General features: G+C 31.4%; 2 protein-coding genes across 9 annotated transcripts in view; both read right to left on the reverse strand.

Moving 5' to 3' along the window:
* The window catches only part of LOC138181867 (ankyrin-2), a 34,771-nt gene extending 16,388 nt beyond the window's left edge, over positions 1-18,383 (reverse strand). Inside the window, exons 1-25 of one of the 7 annotated variants that reach the window (XM_069117213.1) lie at positions 18,285-18,383; positions 17,231-18,191; positions 12,994-13,095; positions 12,739-12,871; positions 12,499-12,662; positions 12,177-12,332; positions 11,917-12,045; positions 11,650-11,847; positions 11,214-11,510; positions 10,186-10,383; positions 9,694-9,840; positions 6,978-7,127; positions 6,465-6,605; positions 6,069-6,224; positions 5,327-5,623; positions 5,029-5,212; positions 4,586-4,705; positions 4,430-4,514; positions 4,270-4,287; positions 3,243-3,467; positions 3,019-3,164; positions 2,732-2,940; positions 2,427-2,631; positions 1,759-1,948; positions 1,547-1,685 (exon numbers count right to left, since the gene is read on the reverse strand). In XM_069117213.1, coding sequence (XP_068973314.1) covers positions 1,547-1,685; positions 1,759-1,948; positions 2,427-2,631; positions 2,732-2,940; positions 3,019-3,164; positions 3,243-3,467; positions 4,270-4,287; positions 4,430-4,514; positions 4,586-4,705; positions 5,029-5,212; positions 5,327-5,623; positions 6,069-6,224; positions 6,465-6,605; positions 6,978-7,127; positions 9,694-9,840; positions 10,186-10,383; positions 11,214-11,510; positions 11,650-11,847; positions 11,917-12,045; positions 12,177-12,332; positions 12,499-12,662; positions 12,739-12,871; positions 12,994-13,095; positions 17,231-17,272 — 3,831 coding nt within the window. In that variant the 5' untranslated portion in view covers positions 17,273-18,191; positions 18,285-18,383. Of the gene's footprint in view, positions 1-1,546; positions 1,686-1,758; positions 1,949-2,426; positions 2,632-2,731; positions 2,941-3,018; positions 3,165-3,242; positions 3,468-4,269; positions 4,288-4,429; positions 4,515-4,585; positions 4,706-5,028; positions 5,213-5,326; positions 5,624-6,068; positions 6,225-6,464; positions 6,606-6,977; positions 7,128-9,693; positions 9,841-10,185; positions 10,384-11,213; positions 11,511-11,649; positions 11,848-11,916; positions 12,046-12,176; positions 12,333-12,498; positions 12,663-12,738; positions 12,872-12,993; positions 13,096-14,999; positions 15,161-17,230; positions 18,248-18,284 lie in introns of those variants that run through there. The other 6 variants (XM_069117217.1, XM_069117216.1, XM_069117215.1 and 3 more) reach the window with 6 other exon arrangements.
* Positions 18,384-18,389: 6 nt separating this feature from the next.
* Positions 18,390-21,682, reverse strand: LOC138181872 (bifunctional peptidase and arginyl-hydroxylase JMJD5). 2 transcript variants are annotated; one of them, XM_069117229.1, is made up of 7 exons: positions 21,543-21,682; positions 20,627-20,771; positions 20,357-20,528; positions 20,084-20,245; positions 19,693-19,910; positions 19,454-19,606; positions 18,390-19,137 (listed from the first exon to the last, which is right to left on the reverse strand). In XM_069117229.1, exons 1-7 carry the CDS (start codon positions 21,680-21,682, stop codon positions 18,880-18,882), a joined length of 1,248 nt encoding a protein of 415 aa, XP_068973330.1. In that variant the 3' UTR covers positions 18,390-18,879. The 2 variants fall into 2 exon arrangements, with proteins under 2 accessions (XP_068973330.1, XP_068973329.1); XM_069117228.1 differs by having other exon boundaries at positions 20,084-20,248.
* Between the last annotated feature and the right edge of the window lie 2 nt (positions 21,683-21,684).

A 21,684-nucleotide genomic window follows, 5' to 3' on the forward strand; every position in this document is an offset into this window, starting at 1 on the left:
TAATTAAATATTATAAAGATAAATCTTAAATCTAAATCGCAAATGATACGTCTCCTTTCCTTCGAGATTGTTGCACCGTACCAAAATTATTTCTAGCATAAGAATCGTGTTGCTGGTCACGAACAAGTCACAAAATATTGGTCGCTTTTAGAATATAAATGTCTACAAAATATCCTCTACCAACTATTCCTCGACTATTCGTTATTGCTAAAATAAAACTTATTCTATCTCGAAGAGGACGTCTTATGACAAGACAGAGAGAAGCCAAAAAAGAATTAATTTTCACTGCTACGAAATTTCCCTTGTTTCATCTTCAATACGTCATCCTACCACGTTATCGGATTGAAAAGTGGTCCGTTTTTTCGTCCGAATCGGAAGATTGAACCTGTACATATGCTTATTAATAAACGTTCATAATTGAAAAATGGTACGATACCAGTCGTATTTATTTTTAGATGTTTGAAGCATAATTTGTATGCTTTTTTAAAGAATATAGCTACGTACGAGTTATGTCAGTTAATTTTCCCTAAATTTCACCAACGAGTAGAAGATATACAAATTGCGTTAATCAAATATTTCTTTAATTATTTTATTATCAAACGAGTAACTCGTTGGATGTTGATCGCTCTCAGTTGCTTATCGTATAATTTAAAAAAAAATGCTTCACGTTACTTGTAAAATGTTCAAATATATGTAATACATTTTTTACAAGTACATTTTTACATGTAGAATATCGCCTATTTTTAGTCTTACAAAGGAATATCCCCTGGTGTAAACCGCCAGTTTCGATGAAACTTATGTATGACGTAGTTTTTGACAAAATATTTCACACGTAAAAAAATACGTGCTGGCAGCCAGGTTGAAGGATTAAAAACAATCCCCAGAGTTGGGGCTTGGTAATACGTTTCATAGAATATCTGGAAAACTATCAGATTTCGACAAGTGATTCACACGTAAAAATTGTACGTCATACGTCGCACATAACGACAAATCCTGATGAATATGCAACGGATTATGAGGATTCGTATCGAAATGTTCCAAGATTAAAGTATAAAACAATATATTAGGCATTACGTTACCACGTTAATCCTGCGAAGGTTCCTCAGTGTTACAAAATTAAACAGAAAATATTGGAAATCCATAGCAGAATTATGGAACATGAAATAAATGGAATCTGCTGTGCGTAAAAGTAAAGAGTGCATATTAAAGCACACGCCATTACCAAAAATGAATAAATCTTTGAGATCTTTGAAAGAGACGATACTCGTTAATGATAAATCGAATAAAATAAAACTAAATGCAAGCGATCCTCCTGTAACGCGATTAATTGGTTCCGTGTTACATCGAAACTGTATCATAAAAATATCGTGTTACAGAAGGGCTGTCCAAGTCTATTAAATCGTGCTATATGGAAACCGTGCTGTAAGAATATCATGTTATAAGAGAATCGAGCGAAATACATCGAAGAAAAGAAAACGAAAAATGTGAATACACTTCGGTTCTTACGAGTGCAATAAAATAAAATTATGTAATGAACGATATTTACTTCAACATCGCGGCTTTTTACAATTTCGACAAATTCCTCTTGCCTTTCCAAGGTATGCAGTCCTTCCTTTCCATCGGTCATACACAATATTCTTAATGTTGCTTCCAGCACATCCATTCGTTTCGAATATATTACGAAACTGTATGAGAAAGATATTAACATTTTAGAAAAACGGCTAATCCAATTAAAGCGACGCCGGCGTTAATACGTACTTCGTAATATATGGCACAAATAACGACTCTTCGTACAACTCGGTTGCCATTTTCGGAACTGCGCCTATATTTCGGCAATCCATTAGCCAAAATCGGGCAGATACAGTTGTAGTAAAGGATACTGTGTCGTTCATAAAGGTTAACGGTGTCGAACCAGTAACATCTTCCCATTGTGATTCACTCGTCCCACCTAAATGTAAAATGAAATAGAAGGACATGGCGTTAAAAAGCGTCACTGGGTTCGCGTATATGTAAAATAGCGTTCGTCCAGGTTTCCAACTTCAGGGGTCGATGCCATATATCAAATTTTGTCGTATTATCAATTATCATCAATCACACCACGGAAGATGAAATTTGCTGCAATATACGAAAGTACGTACGTGTAGAGAGTACTGACAGGATTTATTATAAAAAATTTGTTAAACCTCGTTGTCAAGGAGATAGGGTAACTTGACGATGGTTCGCGAAAATCAAAGTAGTGATTTCTCATTAGAGGATGAATCTGGAGAAAAGAGTTGGAAATATCGGAAATATTGACAGTAATGTTCTAAGTCGTATTACTGAAAATAACGTGAGACAAATGAATAGCAAATTCGAACGAATGTGTAATAAATAGTTCTACCCTAAAGAGATAGATACACAATGAGTTTTAATTACGATTACTTTACCTGCAATACTGCACAACAGGCGTAGCGTTGGTGTTTCACCACCGTATTGATTAATCATTCCTTTATTCGCAGCTTGAGGTACAGGTATTGTAAGAGTAATTGGTTTGTGAAACTTTCGTCTTCTCGGTTCGATTGTTATCACGGGTGAAACGGCTACGCAATTTCCTAGTAGTTTTGCTGTAAGCTCTGCCGGAATCACGTGGGCCTATAAAAAGCAATATCCACATTTTTCCCGATTATCGTCGGTTTACGCGATACGATTCATAGAAATGTTCCGAGGTACGATGTATCACGATCTGACTTACTTGTAATCCGACTTTGATCTTCTTCGTTAATGCTCCTGGTGGGAAAACAGCTTGAACGTCGTTAGCCACGCTTGAAGTCAAAATTCCACCTTCGGCACCGATTACGTGAACTTCCTGTTTAATTCTCGTGATAATGGCAAAGTATTGGGGAAAATCTGTCGTTATTATTCGAGTGATTCTGCCAGAATGAGCAGCGCTCATTTGAGGATCTGCAAAATAATAAACTCGTAAAATATTGTTACGTTTCCATCTCCATACGAAATACCGAAGCTATATTTCAGAAATACCATATGGAGTATTTAACAAAGTAGTATCATTGTCAACAGAATTATCATGCTCTTTCCAGGTTTCTCCATTTTCACTTCTGAGAATAATGATTTCCCTCTCTTTGCCTCGGATAGATGCGAAATGGGGTATGTCGATTAGAACAGGCCTGAAACGAGATACGTCCAGTTCTTGATAACAAAAAGGATATATCGTCGTGTAAAACGATTCACAGAGTGCTATTTACCCTAGAAACGTTGCACCGACCGGCCCCATCTCCATAATACGAGTTGCTAAAGCCTCTCCTTCCATTAAAGGTGGAGGATTCGCAATTTTATTAGGTTTTATCAATCTACACGTAACACGAATTGGCATTGTTGCTCTGCGTGGTGGTACGATAATGCGTACACCGCTGTGTCTACATCCTTTCATAGCACCTCCACGTGCATCCACCAAGAAACTTACTAAAAATCTAAAAATTGAAATTTCCATTCTAAATATCATATAGCACCAGCTTACCGTAAAAAGATAATTACTTGTATAAAAGTGCGTATATTTTTCGATTCGCTTGAAACTGTGAAATCTGCGATCAGATAGCATATAAGGAAGCTCAAATTGAGAGTTTAATTAAAAACTAATATGTTGATCGACGCTAATTGATAAAATCTCTTGCCAAAATGATATAAGGCCACGTTTAATAAATCGACTACACCTTACGACGAACAGTCCAGTAAAGAAAAGGAAAAAATCGTGAAACAAAAATAGCGATTAATCGAAAAATTATCAACTTGAACGATGTATTGGAAAATATATGTGTATCTTATTTTTACTTTCATAAAGAAAGATCACAGTAACTAATTAAAATTATAATTTTAATATATTAATAAGAAAATTACATTAATAAGAAAAATACTTTTGTGTATATTAATAAATATACAAGTAAAGCAAATAAACTTACCGTTAAATGTTTCTCTTTTCGTGACTTTTGAAACATTTTACATATTATTTTTGCGAATACTGTATTGCGAAACGAATACTCGCACAAGGTGCGTTTTTCGTTTATCGAAATTTACATTCGAAATACGTACTTTTACGAAGCATGTATTTATCGAATCAGTAAACAGACGAGCGAAATGAAAAGTGAAGTTAGCACGCATTGCTGTGATTTTTCTTTAGAATAAAAGGTTATATGTATAATAACGTAACGTGACTTTACATTGTACAATGTACTTGTGAAATCAAACGTATGAATTTTAGCGATAAATGTTACTTACGATCTGAAATGAAGTCGGCTAAAATGAAAATATTTGATTTTCATTAATAGGAATTCTGGTAGAAAATTTTACGCTACAAATGCTTGATACGTCATTGAATGATGTTATATTTCCAAGTAATTTACTTTAGCGACTATTGTATAAAATCGTGTTTACATACCCCAAATTAAATCCATCAGTATCAAAGTTTTCTGCTAGACAATAATTATTGCTTTGAGTGAAATCCTGTTTTTCTTCTTTTGTGACTAGTCGAAAACAACGCAGCAGATTACGTAAAACGATCGTGACGTTTAAAAACAAGCAATAAGTGTTTTACCTTGTCTGTGTATTGGATCATCTCGTGTAACATCGATAGGCAGAGAATCGTCTCTTAAACTTTTCATCAAATCTGCTGTAAGATATCGATACGGCTGCTCACTGATCAACGCATCCGAACCTGTAAACAAATATCTCGATTGAGTTTTGTTTCATAAAAATATTTCATTTCTTTCACATTTTATTACTCTTACATTTATATTTATGTTCGACTTATGCTTATATATTCTAACAAAATATAATACCTATGGTTTAGCCTTGTTTAAGTCTGAATGTATATTTTCTTGTCTATAAAACGTAAAATGCAATAATATAACTATTGATTTACAACGCATGCGTACAGAATTACTCATTTTACAGGAAACAGACATAATAATACTTGTTAAGTTACATATTAAATTACGTATACGCGTAACAATGTTCTATTATGAATAAACATCGTACCTCCTTCGTCTTCGGAGTCAGACATAAAGCTGGTTTCTTGCAGACTTTCAGGAGCGATCACTTTGTACTTCTCGTCCCAATTTTTGTTATCAGGTGCCAATGTATCGTAAGACAATCCCTTCAATACCTCCATTACAGATATGTATCCTAATTTTTGAGCTATATTTAATGCGGTTAGTCCATCCTAGAACAATTTTAGTATGTACCATACATGTATAAATTAATAACGTTCCACAATTACAAAGCATATACGTGTGTATACAGTTGGAGGAAAATGTATTGAAATATTATTACTCACGTTGGTCCGTGCTTTATGCGAAGCATTTCCTTCCAATAAAGCGCTAACAATATGCGCATGACCTTGTTGAGCAGCCTGATGCAATGGAGTGTAATTTTGATTAGATTTTACGTCGATAGTCGCACTATGTTTTAAGAGAAATCGAATCATAGAAAGGTTTCCAAAATGTGCCGCGACGTGTATCGGCCGATAGCCAGTTTCCGTTTCACTCTCTACATTCGCACCATTTTTCACCAGGATAGAAGCCACTTTAATAAAGTCTTCTTGAGCGCATAGATGCAACGCAGTGAGGCCATTCTAAAACAAAACGATCGTTATCCTTTAACGATGAAAATTATGCGATTATAAACGCGTTTGACAATTATGCGATAAAACAACGTCGTTGAAAAATAAAAAAGACTAAAAAGAATAATATCTACGTATGAGGCAATTTAACTGTAATTTTAATAACGTAACTCCAAGTTGAATTCTTTAACTTACAGAGTACTGATAGTAATACCGTTGTTTGTAACGTAATACAAAAAAATTCGAAACAACATTTGATCATATACAGGGTATAGCAAAGAATATACGTAAAAGTATGAAATTTTCTAACTGGTCGCATTTTTATGCTATAAAGACAAAAATCTAATTGTTCAAAATAATTACAGATAATCGACTATCAACTCTAGAGATATAATGATATACAAATGTAAATTGATTCGTCCCTCTCCTTTATTCGATCACCGGACAATGCTCCTACCTTTGACTTGTGATTCGGATCAGCTCCATGTTCGATCAACAAATTCGTCATATCATAGTGACCTTTTTGCGCACTTAAATGTAGAGGCGTGAATCCTGCTTTTGATTCGGCGTTCGCATTCGCCCCATTTTCTAAGAGAGTCGAAGCAATATCCATCTAAAGAATTTTGAATCTATTAATTACATATTACTTGAAATCTTTTTCTAGAATTGCTTAAATCGCACAAATAACTTCTTAATAGAATCGTAATTGAATTTTATAAATATCGAAATCAATATTAAATCGAAACACAAACTACAATGTGAAAGAACTGCCAAAAAAAAAAAGAAAAAGTATCTGGCTTAAGTGATCACCAAAACGATTCATAACAGCCATGTAATATATTGTAAATATTACCTGATTTTTACGAGCAGCGATATGCAGAGGAGTATGTCCATTTTGCGAAGCTAAATGGGGGGATGCGCCCTTTTCCAATAAAAGATTTGCTACATTTGGATGGTCGTAATGGCATGCCAAATGTAGAGGAGAAATGTCATTCTGAAACATATTTTAACGCCTTAGTAAAGATTCTACAAATTACGTATAACTAAATAATTCAACGTTTATTTACATAAGATAATGACACTTAAATTGTTATACACTACGATATTACGATACTAAATTGTACAACACTACGATAGACAGAAATCTGAACATAAAAGGGTAATTAAATTTTCATTTGTAAGAGTATTGGTAAAGAATTTTAATATCTAGGTTGACAAGAAATAAAATCGAATTATTAAGAGGCACATAATTTTCAGTTTGTACTCGTGTTACATGTAATCGTAACTTTCATTAAATAAAACGTATATATAAAAAAAAATGTAGATAACATACATATTAAATAAAAATATAATAATTGATATATACCTTTCCTTGCGCGTCCAATTTGCTATCCCTTTGCAAAAGTATCTTAGCAACGCTCATGTTGCCATATTTAGCCGCGATATGTAAAGGAGTAAAGCCGTTTTTAGTTGTAGCCTTAAGAGAAGCATTGTTTTCCACAAGAATAGTTGCAACCTGTATACATATAAATACATTAAATAAAACATCGAACGAAATTATAATTAATCTTTTAAGCTAGAAGCTACAAATAATAATTTAGATGCTAAATTGTTATATTACATTTAATAAGTTAAATATAATATAATAACTTTGATTAAACGTATATAGTGTCAGATATAATATTTATAGATATCTGATCGATGACCTCGTATTACTAACACTTTGTTCTTATGCCTTTTTGAACAGCAAACGTACATCGTGTATCGTTCCTTTTATTCTGATTAGACGTATCGTGAGATAAACGACGTAGCATTTCGTTATATACATACATATACATATAAGCAAGAAATTAATTTTTAAATATACCTACTTTATACCTTTATGCATAAATAAGAAATTAATTTTTCTTCGATATATTCAACACAAACACTTTTGCATCGTGACATTGAATTTCTCAAACAATCCTGCTTTTACAAAAATCACTTTGCACGTTTAACGTCTTTAAAACATATTATCAAAGTTGTATTAAAAATTATTGCCTCTATCGACAAACTGAAATATTCACTTAAGTGTTACCTTTACACGCAATAATTATTTCAACAAATGCAATATTGCTTATTGTCTCTTTTCAATGGACTATTTTTCAAAATATCATCATAGTTTCGTAATGTTCTTCCATGAGTAATATATCACTCTTCTTGAAGAAATATAATCAAAGTACAAAATATACAGGGTGGTTGGTAACTGGTGGTACAAGCGGAAAGGGGGTGATTCTACGCGAAAAAAGAAGTCGAAAATATAGAATAAAAAGATTTTCTTTTTTAATTTTTCCATCCAGACAACGATCTACTGTGAGATCCGTTATAACGAGACGCGATAAAGTGCACGCGTACCGAGCGAAAATTCAAAGTCGATTTTCTCGAAAACAAAGCCTCGAACGAGAAATTTTTATTCTATATTTTCGACTTATTTTTTCGCGTAGAATCACCCCCTTTCCGCTTGTACCACCGGTTACCAACCACCCTGTATATTGGGTGTCACAGTTCTAGTATTAAGTATTACATTATTATTTTCTTTGAGACTATGATTGGCAGGGAGCCAATCAATTCCATCTTTCTTTCCATCTTTCTTTCTTTGCATAACTAAAGAGATAGAAAATACTTCAAGAAGGATATAAGGGTATCCTCGGACGATCAATAACGTTGTCAATATTTCAGGATTCCCAATATCATTGCGGTTTGTCGGTAAATCCTCGTACGTTTTATATTTATTGGCAATATGTATGGATTGTTCGAGCACCCCTTTATACGTATACAATAATGTTAAGAACCAAAATATAAAATATTAACAATATATATGGAACATCTGAGAACTCCCTCGAGGGATAACACTTTAAATTGGATTGTTATTAAATAGGATTTTAGTTAGGCCTTAATATGTGACACTTTCTATCAATACGGTAGGCACGCGTTTCTTCCAGAGGAATTGTTTCAGTCTCTGCACAGTATACGACCAGTCTGTCTCTGAACAAGAGTAACATAAACTGAAAAATATCGCTTCGGGTATTTTCTTATTTTTCATACGATAAGTTGTAGAAAATTAAGCAATTAAGGTGTCTTGCACGCAAATGGTTTTTTCGCATAAAGAAGCTAATGTTTGTTCATTGGGAATGCCGAAATAAATCGATTTATCCATCAAAAAACGTATGTTACCTAAATACGTACCAATCTTCGTACGATTCGTTTACAAAAATGCTCATCATATCGAATAACTAGCCCGAAACTATTCCACTTTCGTTTAAAACACTTTCCCATATAATTAATAGTTTCGAAGATATTTCAGCTTCCAGTCTTAAATGATTCATCCTGTATATTAGATCGTGCCATGTAAGTAATGCAAGTTTTTTTTAGAAATAACTGTTGACGAGTGAAAGTGATACATTGTACATATTCCTCCATTCTCTACAATTTTTTTGCCATTTTTCTATCGAGTTTCCTACTCCTCTTCTATGAAAATTCCAATCGTAACCTGTTCCATTGTTTTAAACTTGGCTCTTAGAAAAATCACATTATTGGATGACCTGATAATGATTTTTTATTACTACATTCACTGATCAGGTTGTTAATGTTACTTTGTAACAGCAAGAGGGTTTCTCGACTTCTTACCTTGCAAAAATCAGTTTACAGGTGAATCTAAATGGCAACATAAATACGAAGAATGCAGAATGAAAATAATAAGATGAAATTATGAATTTTTAAGATATTAACAATGACGTACGCAACATAACGTTGAAAGAAGGCAACGTAAAAAATAAATTAATATGGTGAAAAATTTTATTAAAATTTATTACAGATAAATAACTTAACATAAAATATAACAAGTGTAAACAAAACTTAATTAACAGAATATGAAATGAAATGTAAATGATAAAGAGAAAAATCTGCATATAACAACGGAAAATAAGAAATTATTTTTATTACAGAACCTATATAAAGTATTCACGATATCTTGTCCAAAATAAATATAATCTACTTTGTGTACCGATGTAATCCGCTATCTTTGAAATTTCTTTGTACATTACCTCCTCCTGGCCTTCCTTTGCCGCGATATGCAACGCTGTGTACATATCTTTTGTGGTAGTATCAACTGCTGCACCATGTTGCAGAAGTAACATAACAATATCGATATTTCTTAATCGCGACGCAATATGAAGAGGTGTTTGTTGTTCCTAAAAAATCGGAACACACATACATATATATATATACATACATATATATCGTATACAGATGTACAATCATTATAGCTTATAATCAGTACTAATAACTTTTATAATAAATTAACGGCGTAATGCGTATGTATTATAAAGGATAAGCATAATAACGATAATGATATAAACATAGAAAACATAATGAGACTGGTTAATGGAATGTGCGAGACATTTAACAACAACGAATGCGCATGTGACCATTTATATGTATCGTTTTGTTACAAAGTGCAATTTTTGCCAAAATATCAAGGAAACCTGATCACGTCCGGAAATATGGTTTTCAAGCAAGATTCTTTGTTTACTTACCCTTGCACGAGCATCAACTTTGGCTCCATTTCGTAATAAAATTCGAATAATGTCTGTCTGATTAGCTCTAGCTGCCAGATGTAGAGGTGTTTCACCCCTAACAGTTGGCACATCAGGATTGGCTTCGTGTTGCAGTAGAAATATCACGATATTCATACATCCCATAAAACTGGCCACATGTAATGGAGTCAGTCCAGACTGTAAAATATATGTATTTTCTATTAACATTTTGCTACTATGACTCCATGACTTTCGTACCAATACTTTCTTCTTCGGAGTATATTTATCAACATACATAGAATACATAGAAATGATCATCTGTATTGATCATGATAGTATTAATAGCCGTTAACCAGTCTTTTCGTAACCAAGGAACTATAAAGCGTTCTATAACAAACAAACCTGATGTATTTCCCTTTCTAACGCGTTTCTTTCTCATTATCTTAATTATAGACATACATTTATAAATAGCGTAGCGGAGTAACTGACGAGCATTTTTTACTTAGTTCTTGAGTCAAACGCTAAAAAGATGAGAAATTTTAAATATCTTCTTAACAATTGGCCAATTTCAAAACGTATCTATTTCTTGCGAATCGCGTTAATTTAATTAAAATTAATTTTTCTTATAAACGCACGACTCTTACGTGGAGAAACACGACGATAAAATAGTTAAAAGGGACAGTTATCGATCCTCGGGTAAAGGTAATCGAAAAAGGTAAAATAATCTGATAGAAAAAACGATGCAACATTTTTCATTTCCAAGATTTGAGTACAAACGGCAGAAATGTAAGTACTTTGTCTTTATATAGTAAAATATATCATTTCGACCATCTTTTACCAAATTATATTCTAAAGTCTAAGTCGTTTAAATGACTAACTCAGAATGAAAATTAACGATGAACAGGTGAATAACTTAAAAAAAGAGAGAAAATAAACTTGAACGAAAGAAATTATTTTTTGCAAGTGAATATGATTTACAAGCAATAATTAACGTGTAATTATGGGGAAAATCGTTATACAGTAATTACCTCGGTAGTAGATTCGATCGATGCTCCGTGTTTTAATAAGAGTTCGACAACTTTTATTCGATTTTTCTTGCAAGCAATATGCAATGGTGTGAAGCCATTTAAAGCGCGTGCATTTGGATCAGCTTTGCGATCCAAAAGTAGTTTTGCGACTCTAACGTGGCCGCAGTGCGCGGCAACATGAAGAGACGTTAAATAATCGATCGTAACTTCGTCCACTGGCGCTCGGTGATACAATAATACTCTTGCTGCATCCACATGATCCCCTTGCGATGCCATGTGTAACGGTGCAAGTCCATTCTGTGAAACGCGTGTGAAATGAATTGACATGTTCATCGATAAAGTCGAAATGTCGATTAATTTACATGTACGTATATCTTTCAAACGTATTCGCCGATAAAATTGTTGATACAATGAGCGGTTAACGTCGTTTACGTACTTTCGTTCGTGCACTAATTGGTGCAGAATGTTCAAGAAGTGTGGTAATCACTTGTTCATGACCAGATCTTGCTGCACAATGAAGCGGTGTTAAACCATCCCTAGTTTTAGCATCGATTTGCGCAGAATTTTCTAATAATACTTTAACCATGTTGTTTTTACCCCACTTCGCCGCTACATGTAAAGGGCTTATATTATGCTGATAAAAGAAATGAAAAATATCAGTACAGGCTTATAACTACTCTCGTCGATGTCGATGTATTCGCACCTTTGCCAAATAATTAACATCAGCTCCACGCTTTATTAATAAACGTGCTATCTCTTCGTTTCCGTAATGGGCGGCGATATGCAAAGGTGTAAAACCACTTTTTGATGTAACATCGGGTTTGTGATCATTCTGAAAAACGAAATGAAAAATTAATCATCTTTAATACGTCAACGTTAAAAGACGATATAAAACAATCGTGATAGTTTGAATAGGAAATATAACGATTCCAATAACGATCAGCTACTTGTATCGTTGTTCACCTGTAACAACAGATCCGCAGCTTTGCAATCATCTTTCTTGGCCGCGATATGAAGTGCCGGTAGTCTAACTTTTCCTTTAGAATCATTTTCTAAAAGAACGCTGACGACTTTATCGTGTCCTTGTTGCATCGCTACTGCCAGAGGTGTAAATCCATCCTGAAAAATTACTTTTATCTTTCACCATTCCAATTACGAGATACATAAAACATTTCATGAATATAGATAGAGTCATTCGAACCGAGAAACAAGTAAGCGCAAATACATCTGAATGGCGGAATGCAATTTTTAAATATTGGCATGCAAAGTTTTAGATGATATTCACCTCTGTAGCAAGACTCTGATTGGCTCCATTGCCGAGCAATAATTTAACCACTTGATCGTGATTTTCTTGAGCGGCCATGTATAAAGGTGTAAAACCATTTTGAGATTGAATGTTAACTGCAGCACCATACTGAATAAGAATATTTACTATTTCCACTTGGCCGGCTAAAAACATGTTACAAATTTTATTCAGTAATATAGATATATTTATGGTGAATTAGTAATAAACAATTATATTTACCCAATGAAGCTATGTGCAACGCAGTGTTCCCCTTTTTTGTAGCTGCGTCCACTTTAGCGCCTCTTTTTAATAATTCTGTTACTATTTCAACATGGCCATCTTTCGATGCTAAATGTAAAGCGTTTAAACCGTTCTGAAATGCGACACGTAACATGAAGTTTTTCGATTTAATATAAAACCGATATAATACCATCTAATGAATCCGTACGTAACATGGGCTAATTAGAACGATTTATAGATTAGCTCGATACTTACCGAATTAGCTGTATTAATATCTAAATCGGTATCGAGGAATTCGATCACTTTTTCAAGGTTTCCGGACCGAGCAGCACGAAGAAATGCTGTCGTGTCGTCAGCCTAAACCAGAGAAACACACACATATTAATATTTATTTTATTCGATTAATCTATAAATTCTATAATCGCAATTACGATTACCAATCGTAATGTCGATTATTTCCCTTTCACTTGCTTCAAGATTAGTATTAATCGTCCTAAATATATCAAATTTACGTAAAAGGATCCTTGAAGAAAAATTCATTCAACAGCAAGAATTCTATGATAGAAAATGTTCAATAATAAGTTAGAATAGTTATCGATAATTTCCACCTGGATATTAGTGTGTTTACACGTTTCATGATTAATCACTTTTTTGCAATAACATAAAGTAATCGTTAGAAACATATTTTGAAGTTCTCAAATGTAAATATGTTTATTAAATATTATACGACTTTGTAACTGAACGTAGCAGCGGTATTGCGAAATGGAACGTTTCTTAAATATTTTTAGCTTGTGGACCAGCTGCAAAATAAAAATTTGATCCTTGTATAATATTTAACAAGGGTATATGAAATTTCATAGTAGTTCGTAGTAGTAATTTGTATTTAAATGAGAAGTAAGAAGATGGGAAAAATAAAACTGAATAAATAAAGAAATTGTATTTAAAATACCTAAATAAATGTATAAAAAGAAGCTTTTCTAATTAATATAATTAACTTCAACCAATTTTTTACGCGATCTATGTTATAATTTAAAAAATTACATAGCTTTATAAATGTATGCATTTACGTTCATGGGACCAATCACAGAAAGAGCACCAAGATTAAGCAGTTTAATTCTATTTGAAAAATATGCAAAGCAGGTTCGTTTAGATAAATAAATAACGCTCAGTTTCTGAAGAATTAAATTACAGACGATAGAGGAGATAGTCAAAAGAAAAAGTTGCTTCGTTTGAGATCAAAGAGTATTAAAATGACCAGTGGTTAGTTAACCTTTGGTCAATGCAGCAAAATTAATACTTATAGTACAAGTACCAATTGTATAATACAATTCGATATTAGGATACTTTGTCCTACTGCGTACATTACCAATTGCTTAAGAAACAGCTTGACAAAGCGTTTAAACGAGTTACATAAATTAACGATAAACGATAAACAATATGAATAAATAAATTATGCGGTATAAAAATATACTTTCATGTGAAAAAAAAGCTCTATCCACAGAAATGATACGGATGTTGTCATATTAAAATCGAAATGATTTCATTACTATGATATAAAATTCACATACGAATCGCTTATATTAGCAATAAAATTAATTTCAGATTTAACGTTTACAAAATACGATAATAGATATATTCAGGTGACAAATAATTGAGAAACTTTGAATAGATTGATATTATCATGCAACTTTTATCCGTCTTCTTCATTTTGAAACATAGAAGTGGTATTACTTTTGATTCAAGTACTCGATCCAAGTAATGCAATTGGTTACATTATACGCTATGATTTGACCATGACCTTTATCCTACCAACAACTTCGACGTATTCCGCTTGATAAATTTTGTCTGCTAGAACGTTTATAGCAAGTTACGTTGCTTTGATTATTTCTAAATTAATATGTGCAAAGTGGTAACCGCACGGCAACAACCGGCTTATAAAACGTCTACCTTTATCGTATGTACGTATGTATATCTTGCTTACATCATCCCCTCTCACGACTGCCTTTTGCTTTATCTATGGTTATCAGGCAGAATTTTAAAGTTCCGCTCGTTTCGGTACATTTAATGCCGGGGCGAAGGAAATTCACGAAGTAAGGGAAAACGGCGTTCAGAAAGTCGATGTGACTATTTTCTAGCAACGAAGGAAATCGAATAATTTCGATATTATCGGTCAACGTTCACACCCTTCGATCAGTCGGGGGTGGAAAAAATACCGGCGACATTCCGGCGCCTCTCGCTACGCAAAATATATAGAACCATACCTGACTCGTACTATCCGTAACCATCGTGCTTTATAAGAGACTAGGCACTATCCTCCTGATTCTTTCACTCGTCCAGCAACTGCCGAACACGAAGGTTCTTTTTCTAGGCACGCGTTAAATCACCATTCATGCACTCCTGAGGTAACGCGGCGATAGATGAATAGGAATATAGGAGCCGCCCCGCATACGAAACTAAGGCGCAGAATCGAGCGGCAACGATTACGGGAAAAACAGGGGTTGCATCGTTGCCTTTCTCACCCCTTCTTATCCCTGTCCTTGTTTTTCTCCCACCAACTCATGCGGTGTATCGGTTCCCGACACTATGCGCACGCGCTTATCAAATCTGATCACACACCTACGCATACGCATACTTTCTCTTCCCTTCTCTCTCTCTCTCTCCCTCTCTCTCTCTCCCTCTAGGGGTATGACAGCCTAGGAAAATTAACCAGGTTTCTCAACATGCGAATATCGGCCGAACAAATATTACCATCGATATTACATACATCGATGTATCGTGGGATACAATTTCTTATTACATCAACAACAAAAATTCAATGGAACATAGCGATATTTGTAACAGCTGGTTCTATATTGTTTTATCTTCGAACAAGTCTACTTACATTTAGGTAAATACCTTATGATATCAAATTGCAAATTAGTCATTCGCGATAATTTGATCAACTTACGTTCTAAGAAAGAAATAAAAGATAAAGATAGGTTATTTCTTTTTATGCGGTACATGTACTATATATATATATATATATATATATATATATATATATATAGGAAAGTATAGCAATGAAAACACAATACATAATACGTTCGAGAGATTCTACGCATGTGCCATAGTCGAACGAATTCAAAAACGACTATTAACCAACTTTCTCGTTGTTTTATGATATGTAGTAAATGTAGTAAAAGTAAGTTAAGTAAAGTCAATGGAAAGCTTACGATCAATATGACATATTAAATAATCATACAACTTTTAAAAATAATATTCCATCGATATTCTAAAACTTGAAATTTTCTTCAAAAAATCCAGTATTTAACCCATTTAATTCCTCCATTAATATATGCATTTCCTGCACTTGCATTTATGCACACGATGAATAGAATAATATATTCTATGACGCATAATTTACTAATATTTATATATCGAGATTACTAATATTTTTAAACGTCATTCCAAACTGCTTATTATTATTTTAATTGTACGAGCGTTAGCTGACTCGATAATAATCTTACATTTCCAAATTATATAAAATTCTCTACAACCAACAACATGTTATTTACCTATCGTTACGTTTAATTTCGAAACATAATCACCTGCATTTTACATTGTAGAAAAAAACGTACACAGATTGCAGATATAATGAAAATTGAATTGTGGCGGGTTAAAGAGAATTATAAAATGTAGTAAATAAGTAATCGTTTATTAGTATTATTACATTTTATAAAATAATATTATTATATCTTAGAAAACAAAAGAATATGTATCATAAGTAAAAAAAACAAAAAGCTTTGAAATCACGAATACTGCGTCTGTTAGAATATGAGAAATCATCATTTTACTTTGTACATGTTTTACACTGTCTTTGTTGTTGATTAAGTCAGAAAATAGATGTTGAGAACCTATTTATTTTGACAAAAGGAATACGTTTAATAAAATCGAAATACTTGAATGTCACTTACATGTCTTTAAATATTAATAACGTCTCTGTTTTCAAATTAAAGTTTGTGATATGATTATAAAAAATTGTATTCTTATATATACTTTATGTTAAAAAATGATGTAAAGTTTGTAGTATTTAGGTATGTAAATCTAAACTGCTTCGACTTCCTACTTCGTCATAACTAACACATTTCGTTTCGTGAACTAACAATACGGTAATTATATGAATTTTCTAAAAATATCTTTCACCTTCTTAAACACTGGATTTTCGCCAATATTACAACGTAAATATGGATGTAATGAGAATAACAAGGCAGTCGATATCTTTTTGATATGGGTATGAGAATCAAAATTCTATCAAGAAATAGTATGCTGCAATTATTATTCATGGGATGTTATTACTGTAATATTTGTTTCGAAAGCCCGGAAATATATTTAGCTCGATGTGCACTGAAAAGAGGAAAGAAATTTTTTAAATGCGTCATATACATTGTGGTACAAGCTTTAGCACAAATATGTTGCACATCCTTTGACATATGTTATTTTCACACATTTTTACCTGGAACTTAATGATCGGTGGAAATGCCTCCTCTGTCGTCATTCCCAAATAATAAACTGTGTATTTCGTTTGACAGACTTTACGTATACGTATATTTTCTACACTCTATACTGAAAACGTAGGTCAGAGGGTATTTATAGCATTCCGTTTTATTCTCATGAACGCCTTTGTGGTGCATCTGCTTCAATGATTTGCATATACATATTTTATTTAAACCAATGAAACATATTTAGCGCTATTCCGTTTTACTAATCGTTACTTTAACGTAATAATATTATTTTCTGGCGTGCAAAATAAAAAATAGCTGAATTAAAAAGCTCCATTTCCTTTTTTCGTCGACGTTAAGAAAATTATGCATAATTGACTTATTTTATCAATTGTAATAGTCCTAAGGTGCTTGTTTTGTATCGTTATTGCTACTAAATCAAATTGATGGATAGGCATGCATGCCTTCCTTATATCAAAATTATCTCCGATTATTTTTTTAGAATAAGCCTTTAAAAAGTTTAATTTACATTCAACAATTCGATGTTATTTTATTACCACCATTAGAAAGAATAAGAAAAAATGTAATATTATTGAAATAGAAATCATAATGATAAGTACATTATTTATATTAATAGCAAATAACAAAATAATTATAAAAAATTAAATATCTTTTTATTTTATACATAGTTATATAAGTATGTATAAAACGTAATAAACGTAAAATTTTTATACAGTAATAATTCATGGATTAGGAGTTATTTACGACAAAGTAGTAAAAAGATATAAGGATTATCAATTTTTAATACATTTCGTTAGAAGAAAATTATACAAAATATTGTTAATCCATTTTTTTGATGTACGATTTTTATTCTTCTTCATTTATATTTTTGTATTAAAATTTGAATATCCGTGTTTATATTGTTTTCATCTTTATTCTCAAATTTTCTGTCCTTTCCTTCGTCATGTGAGCGATCTAACATAAAATTAAAATAATTATTTGTCCTGTAATACATTTAAAGTAAATTTCATCTAACACTTTATATCCGTAGTAGATCCAGGACTTTGCCCTTATTTTACGTACTGTCAACCAATCAAGCAATAACAAATATACAGAATACCAATATAATTCATCTTTTTTAAGTTGACAAACATTTCTTTTCTTTTCATCTTCTTTGTATTGATTTCTTGTTTATTACTTACTTATTATCTTAGTCATTTTTATTCATTCCATCTCTTTCTTCTTATTATTCAATCAATTTTATCAAATATTAATTGAAAATTTGTGTAAGATTCGAGGGAATAATTTCATGTATTTCTTTTTTCACTATGCCCCCATAATTTCTCATATTTACGCGTGTATTAGACAATATTCCTTTTATTCCCATTTCTCTCGTTGCCTTTCTTAATTAGTTTTTATCTACCGTATAAATTATTTTTATGATCATAAATAAATATATATATGTATTGAAAATATATATTTTCTTTTATCTACTTAATGTTAATATTTATCCCATTTACCTTCTATCTTCTGTTATTTAAAAAACTTCAATTTAACATACATATATACTGTATTTATTAAAACTTTCAAATACTATAGTAAATCATTGTACATGGAGAGCATTACAAGCACGTTAATAATTTATAAATATATTCTTTCGTACTTAACTCCACCAAAAACTAATCGAAAAGCTTGGAGTCAAAGAAGTTACATGATGCCACCATTTTGGAGGAATGTAAAGTATTTCTCCAGGTCTCAAATAGGTCATCAAACCTTTAGCTTTGCTAAAATTAGGCCATTTCTCATAATTTGGATTCAAAGGATCAACTTGTGCAGTGTTATTCAATAATCTTGTATCATATGGATACAAATTAGATGAATCATTTGGGTGATATAAAATGACCCGTTTATGTCCAAATATCTAAAATTTAGTAAAAAGCCAACACTATAAATTAATATACTAAATTATATACTAATCTAATACAAAGCTATTAGATTATAATTATATAATATAACAATACAGAGGTATTAGATTATAATTTACTTCTCCAAAATAGAAGTTAAAAATTAGGAATGACAATAATTAAATTCTATATACAGTAATATTCAATAATAAATAATGAAATTATGTAGCAAAAATTTGAGATTTAGTATATACAATAAACTATATTATATTATTTTTTTTCGCAAATAATTTAACTTATATCTTATCATAGAATGACAATTAATTTTCATACTTGGCACAAAAGATTATTTTTAGGATCGAAATGTAGAGGTGAAACAGTTCCGCTAGGTCCAAACCAAGCATTTATATCTGGTTGTTCCACATCGTCGTTGTCTGTAAAGTTACAATATTCAGGAATTGTAAAATCATCTTTCAATTCAGGAATCTAAAATCATTTTGACATAATTAATATTTAGATTTTCGTTAGAAAGATTAAAACTATAACAAATATCGAGAGATAAAAAACAAAACCTGTTCAAATAATTGATGTTGAGCTAAGTAACCAACTTGGTCACCTTTCGTTAATACATATTTTTGTAGAAATTCTGAAAAACTAAGAAGTTGCTGTGACCAATTTTCATCGGTATAACGTGAACCAATTTCAATAGGAACCGTTCTACTTCCAGCTACGCTAATTAAATACTTTAGATCTTTCCACTGTTCTAGAGCTTTCCAATGTTTGATACAACCTAAAACATATTACATGTATTTCAAATTAAATTACAATAGAAATTAATAAAAAAAAGATATCAACTGTATATATACACTAGAATAGCTTAGAAATAATTTTCTTTCCTGTTTTAAAATTGACATGATATAACAAGAACATATTCAAATATACAGATTGATAAAGAAATGTTACCTTTCATTATTGCTGGTACTTTTGGCATAAATATTTTTGTGTAAAATAATTCCATCGAAGGTTCGACATACTGAACAATTTCAGTAAATCCCGGCAATATAAAATTATATAAACTTTCAGAATCAATAATTAATTCTTCTACATCTAACTCTCCCAATGACTCTGCTGAAGAAGATAACGAATAATCACATGAAAGTACAACAGCTATTGATACATACAATACATTAACACTATCATAAACACACATATGGTATTATAATAAGTAAGACTTACTGATACAACTATTCAACATTGAAGCAACTTTTGGTAATAAATCAATTACATTTGGAAGTGGTGCCCCTAATAGAATACCTTTATCAATCTGCTGAATAATGTTCCTCAACAAAATTGTATTCTTTGTAAATTGTTTAGTATCATTATTGTGCTGAAGCTCCAGTAGAACTGCCTGTAGATATAGAGTATCAAATTACAAACACTTACATAAATATGATATAACATATAGTATAAGATACATTCAACAGAATGATCAATATGTTATATTACCTTTAAGATAGTACATAATGTGTAACAGTATCGATATTCAATTGGAACAAATTGCCAGTGACCAGAATTTAATACTTCCCACGTTTTATCCATACAAGCTTCAACTACTATTAACGAATTTTTTATCCATTTTATCGATGGAATCCTTCCATAAAAAAGATAAGGATTAAATGTCATTCTTACCATTTTTATGTAAAAAGTACGATTGAAATATATAAAGCCACATAGCAGCTTATTTTATAGTATATACTATCCCATAATTATAGCTAAATAAGTGACATAAAATAATATAAATGGACCCAATATCATTTAAAGATCTTTAAATTTACATAAAATAATATATAATTATATTTAATTATGCTTTTAGTGAAACACATGCAGAGTTAAAGAGAAATTACATTAATTTTATCTTTGAATATAATATTGACAATACTAGATAAATGTTTATATATTACTGTTGATTATCAGAGAAATTTGAAGCCTTAAAAGAAGTAATTAAATTAATAAAAATTTGTTATTTTAAAATTACTTTTAGAAATCACATTATAGCTATATTACTATAATATAGCTACAATAATATAGCTATAATACATTTGTAATAAATAAACAATATATGTCTCTATAAAATGTAGTATAGATTTAATTCAATTTGATAACTTTAAAATGATCTCCAAGAGAGTTATAAACATTGCTTCTGTTTTTCTAACTCATGCTAATCTTGTTTCCTTTTATTTTTCAATTAATAAAAAATATAATTTAAGTATTAAATAGAGTATTATTATAAATTATTTCTGTGAAGTTTAAATATATTCATGTAATTATAATTATGTATGCGTAATAAAAAATCATGAAGTAAAATTTGATTTTTTTTATTTTTATAATTATTTTATACAATTATATAAAAATTTCTATTTACATTTTATCTTCAATGGATGTTTTTAAATTGCTTTCTACCGATGACAAGTGTATCTTCATTTCAATAGGTAAATAATTTTCTATATTTTCAGCTAATAGATTCCAAGATATAAAGTTGGCAATAATTGTGCAATTAGACATTT

Source organism: Bombus flavifrons, chromosome 7, assembly GCF_040668555.2.
Source record: "Bombus flavifrons isolate JBK064 chromosome 7, iyBomFlav1_principal, whole genome shotgun sequence".
NCBI lineage: Eukaryota > Metazoa > Arthropoda > Insecta > Hymenoptera > Apidae > Bombus > Bombus flavifrons.